Source organism: Ictidomys tridecemlineatus, chromosome 6 (genome assembly GCF_052094955.1).
Source record: "Ictidomys tridecemlineatus isolate mIctTri1 chromosome 6, mIctTri1.hap1, whole genome shotgun sequence".
Lineage (NCBI taxonomy): Eukaryota > Metazoa > Chordata > Mammalia > Rodentia > Sciuridae > Ictidomys > Ictidomys tridecemlineatus.
Genome location: NC_135482.1, coordinates 63,082,652 through 63,087,379, shown reverse-complemented (window position 1 = coordinate 63,087,379; position 4,728 = coordinate 63,082,652). Strand labels below are relative to the sequence as shown.

At 53.9% G+C, this 4,728-nt stretch overlaps 1 protein-coding gene across 2 annotated transcripts; it reads left to right on the top strand.

Annotated features, from left to right (window-relative positions):
• Positions 1-223: 223 nt before the first annotated feature.
• Positions 224-3,891, top strand: Ankrd33 (ankyrin repeat domain 33). Of its 2 annotated transcripts, XM_021726175.3 has the most exons (5): positions 224-471; positions 685-933; positions 1,157-1,286; positions 1,447-1,587; positions 2,585-3,891. In XM_021726175.3, exons 2-5 carry the CDS (start codon positions 769-771, stop codon positions 3,301-3,303), a joined length of 1,155 nt encoding a protein of 384 aa, XP_021581850.1. In that variant the 5' UTR covers positions 224-471; positions 685-768; the 3' UTR covers positions 3,304-3,891. The 2 variants fall into 2 exon arrangements, with proteins under 2 accessions (XP_021581850.1, XP_021581851.1); XM_021726176.3 differs by lacking the exon at positions 224-471 and having other exon boundaries at positions 801-933; positions 1,161-1,286.
• The last annotated feature ends 837 nt before the right edge of the window (positions 3,892-4,728 follow it).

Sequence of the window (4,728 nt, the reverse complement as noted above, 5' to 3'; positions counted from 1 at the left end):
GGGACTTCAGGCCTAGACCCCACAACCCTTCTATCTTCAAAAGCTCTGTCTTGGAGGCATTCAGTTGGCGCAGAAGACTGAAGGTGAGCGCATCTGGTCCGTGCCAGTCCTACTCTGGGCAGCCGCCCCCACTTCGCCCCAGGTAGGAGGAGCTGCCCTGGAGCGACTCGACTTGGCCTGGCAGGTTCTTGGGGCGGATCTTGGATGGCTAAGACAGAGCACCTGCCCCTCCAGGTCCCCAATCCCTTCCTAACCGGCTTGACCCAGCTCAGCCCTGAGGTGTTTGCAGCAGCTCTTTCTGAGAAAGTCCAGCCAGCCATCTGTTATCTGCATTGCTTCCTGGGGAGGGACAGTCCCTCCAGCCACTCCAGAGACCTAGGGGGAGTGTGCTCCTACGCGTCTGGGAAGTGCTCCTAGGCCCCAGGCTGTGCCACAGCAGTGACCACCTCCTGAGGACCCTCAGAGCCCCAGGTAAGAGAAATAAAGACAGACCCCTGCCCTGAACCTCACGGACACCCTGTCCTCTGCTGGATCCCCAGCCACCCGGGGGCTTGTTCTTTGTCCTCCACCTGGTGCGTGGGTGAGACCCCTGCCAGGAGAAAGGCCTTCCCTGGGGAGAGGGTTGCAGCTGGGGGACCATCCCTCGGATTCAGGGAGACTCTGCTCTTCTCCCTTCTGCCATAGCTGCTGCCAACTGCATGAGGAAGGACTTGTCTTCTGGCCCCAGACTGGAGGAGGAGGATCTGCCATTGCCGGGGGAAGGTGGCCATGTCTGAGGCACCATCCTGCCCCAGCCAGGGCACCGCAACCCCAGGCTGCAAGCTGGGGGCCCTGTACCGGGCCTGTGTCCACAACGACCCCACCCAGCTCCAGGCCAAGCTGGATGTGGGGGTCTCCCCAGAGGAGGCCACCCAAGTGGACAGCAATGGGAGGGTGAGGAGCTCCAGGTGCTTGCCAGGGCAGCTGGGGGCAGGGGGCTTGGTATCCCCCCTCATCACCCTGGTTAGCCTCTGAGAGAGTTTCGGGGCAATCCCCACTGCCAGGAGGAAGAGGGTGGGTGAGGGTGGACTTCACAGGGTTTGGGACAGGCTCTGGACAGATGTGGGGGACAAGGGAGACCCTGAAGGAAAGCAGGGCTGAGCTGTCCTGCCCCCAGACAGGCCTCATGGTCGCCTGCTACCACGGCTTCTCGAGTGTCGTTGCCCTGCTCAGTCGCTGTCCTTTCCTCGATGTGAACCATCAGGACAAAGAAGGGAACACGGCCCTCATGCTGGCTGCCCAAGCAGGTGCGAGGCTGCTGACCCCCGCCCTTCACCAGCCATCAGGGCCACAGCCCACATTTGGTGCACAAGGTCCACGCCAGGCTCTGTGGTGTCTGGTGCAGGGTGGTTTGGGAATCTTGTCACCCCTTGCTTTGAAGCCAAGCTCCACCTCTGTGCCCTGCAGGCCACGCTTCTCTGGTGAGTCTCCTGCTCAACTACTACGCGGGCCTGGACCTAGAGCGCCGGGACCAGCGGGGGCTCACAGCACTGATGAAGGCTGCCATGCGGAACCGATCGGAGTGTGTGGCTGCCCTCCTCATGGCAGGTGCAGGGGGCCTGGACTGGATGCGTGACCTCCAGTCCCTCCCGAAGCCTCCCCACCAGATGTTAATTCAGCCGTCATTTAGTTGCAGAGAGGAGAGAGGTGGAGATGGAGGGTCAATCTAGGCCAACTTCCTGGAGGAGGGGAGCTTGCTGTGGGCTTCTCACAATGAACAAAACCAAGCTATTGACAGCTCTGTTTATGGAGATCTCAGGAAGAAAAGTTTGGGAGAATAACCTAGACCAGCTGTAAAACCCCAAACCCAAAAGGGCTGGTATCTAGAACCACACTCTTGGGTTCTGCTCTTTGCCCTGATGCTGACTAAGTGACCCAAGGCAGGTGGCCTTCCTTTCCATCATAAGGGTGCTGGCCTTGTCTAAAATGACCTTCAACTCTGGCAAGCCCGGCCCCCCGGGAGACGCATGATGGGGCCGTTGAGGCTGGTGGCCAAGTGGAATTAGGCCGTGGTGAGCCTCTTGGGATTGTGGGCCCTTGATATTCCTGGAGGTGGGGCTGCCCTCTGCTGGTCACTCCGGGGGATGCCCGCCTCCAGCTTTTCCCTTCCCTCACCCTGGCTTTGGGATGAGACAGGAGGGAGATCCACAGCCTCCTTTGTCTCAGAGTGACTGCTTCTCTCCCACCCCCAGGATGGAGGGGTGTGCTGATGAAGAAACAAACCAGGAGAGGGGACCAGCAGAACCTGACCCACACGCCTCCCCCAGAGGGTGCGGGCCTCTGCCTGGGCTGAGCAACCGTCTTCCACTCCTCAGCTCAGCCTCTTGGATTCCAGAGGCTGTTATTCAGCTCTGGGTTGAAGACACCAATGGTTCTCAGAAGTCCTTCCCCTGTCTGGACTTCAGTCTCTTCATCGCAGCAATCGCAGCTGGGACTCTCTGGTTTTGAATCTAACACAAATCAATCCTGGGGCTCAAGCCTCTGCTCTTCTGCAAGTCACACCATTCCTTCTCCCACCCACTTGTCACTCTGTGCATCTTCCTAGGTGCTGACCTGACCTCTGTGGATCCTGTTCGGGGCAAGACTGCCCTGGAGTGGGCCTTGTTGACTGACAGCTTTGACACGGTGCAGAGGATCCGGCAGCTGCTGCAGAGGCCCCGAGTAGAGCAACTGAGCCAGCATTACCAGCTCGAGTGGCCAGCCTTGCCAGGGCTCGTGGCCCAGGCGCAAGCCCAGGCCCAGGTTGCTCCTTCCTTCCTAGAAAGATTGCAGTCCACCCTGAGCTTCTCCTTTGCCCAGTCTCCTCAGGAGGGGGGTGTTCTGGACCACCTTGTGACCATCACTACGGGCCTGGCCAGTCCCTTTCTTGCCACTGCCTGCCACACACTGTGTCCTGACTATCCACCTGCTCTCGGCACCCGAAGCAAGTCTGTGCCAGAACTGCTAGGTACTGCCCCCCCTCCTCCTCCAGTACCCCAGCCCCCCCAGGAAGTACCTGGCCCCAGGGTCTTTGTTCCCTACCAAAGCCCTCAGGGCATGTTCTCTCAGTGGCTGCAGCCCAGGAGTAGTACTAGCACTAGGTCCCAAGTTCCCAAGATCCTCCTCTCCAAGGCACCTTCAGCCCCTAGACAATTCAAGTTTATGTCCAAGTCTTCAGGGCGTAATAACCTGGTCCTTCCTCTCTGGCGATACCAGGAGCTCAGGTTGGAGAGGAAGAGGCAGGAGGAGGCAAGGTTGGCACAGGATCAGGGGAAGATGGGCTAGGCCAGGATAGGAGCAGGGAATTACGCCTTTTTCTATGCTGCATTCTTGCCTAGAGATACTTCTGCCCCCCCATCCACCTCTAAAATGTTTTCCAACCTATGTACAAAGTTGTTATAGCACTGTTTGTAATAGCAGGGTAGAACTAACCTAAGTGTCCATCAATAGGGTATTGGCTAACATTTTGGGGGTGGATTACTATATTCTGTGCAATGCATTACAAAGCTAGAGTAAGGAAGTTCTTTATGTCCTGATATTGAAACAAACTGAATTTGGCCCCATTCTGAATTGGGAACAACTTTCTCCTTCTGAGAATGGAGACTGAAGGGCTGCCTCCCTGCCCCCTCCTTGGCCTGACAGATGCTAAGAAGCTGAGAGGCAAGACAGCTCCCTCCCCGGTCCTGTGTAGCACAGGCTAACAAAATCTATATATGTACATTTCCTGCCTTTTGTCTCACTTCCCTACTGCTACTGCTTCTCCTTTAAAGCTCTGTTCACGTTCAGGGATTTCAAAGATGTAACTTATGCCACAATATGTTTCTTCTATCTTCCTTTAAAACTAGCTTTGAATAAAATCTATCTTCCTATCAATTTGATTCCAAATATTTCTGGAGCTAGTTTCTTTCTCTCTGGGCAGGACTGATGCCATCCGGTCACAACATAAAGCTGTCTTCAAGATGAATTAAAGTGATAATAACTGAGAGGTGGAAAGGCATGGAGGTCATCCCACTATTTGTCAAAGTAAAATTTTCACCAATTTTATAAATATGACTAACATGCATACCTGTAATCCCAGCAGCTTGGGAGGCTGAGACAGGAGGATTGTGGGTTCAGAGTCAGACTCAGCGAGGTGCTAAGCAACTCAGGGAGACCCTGTCTCTACATAAAATACAAAATAGGGCTGGAGATGTGACTCAGTGGTAAAGTACCTCTGGATTGAATCCCCAGTACCAGATAAACAAACAAATATAGAGTACCAAGATGTAGTTAACAATTTAATAAGCCAACCAGCAGGATGGATCAAAGAAAGAAATGAAAGACCATTACTGACAATCAGTGGAAGAAAATATGCTGGAATAAGATTGTAAAATTAGGCCAGGCGTAGTGGCACACCCCTGTAATCCCAACTGCATGGGAGGCTAAAGCAGGAGGATTGTGAGTTCCAGGTCAGCTCAGGCAATTTAGTAAGACCCAGTCTCAAAATAAAAAGGGCTGGGGATGTAGCTCAGTAGTAGAGTGACCCTTGGTTCAATCCCCAGTACAAAAAAAAAAAAAAAAAAAAGCCCTTCAAATAAAGTTTATTAGCCAATGATCTGAAATGAAATGCCTTTATGGGGCACTTAGTAACTCAGGGGGGATTTGATTTGCAAACTTTGATTATTTCATTCTGAACACATTTGTTGCAGAAATATATTTGCTTGTATATTT

What these genes read in the sequence shown, in the direction of transcription:
- Ankrd33 (XM_021726175.3), top strand. Translation starts at nt 769, where the DNA reads ATGTCTGAGGCACCATCCTGCCCCAGCCAGGGCACCGCAACCCCAGGC. An exon ending in AAGTGGACAGCAATGGGAGG is followed by an intron (nt 934 to 1,156) that starts GTGAGGAGCTCC and finishes TCCTGCCCCCAG; the next exon opens with ACAGGCCTCATGGTCGCCTG. An exon ending in GGCTGCCCTCCTCATGGCAG is followed by an intron (nt 1,588 to 2,584) that starts GTGCAGGGGGCC and finishes GCATCTTCCTAG; the next exon opens with GTGCTGACCTGACCTCTGTG.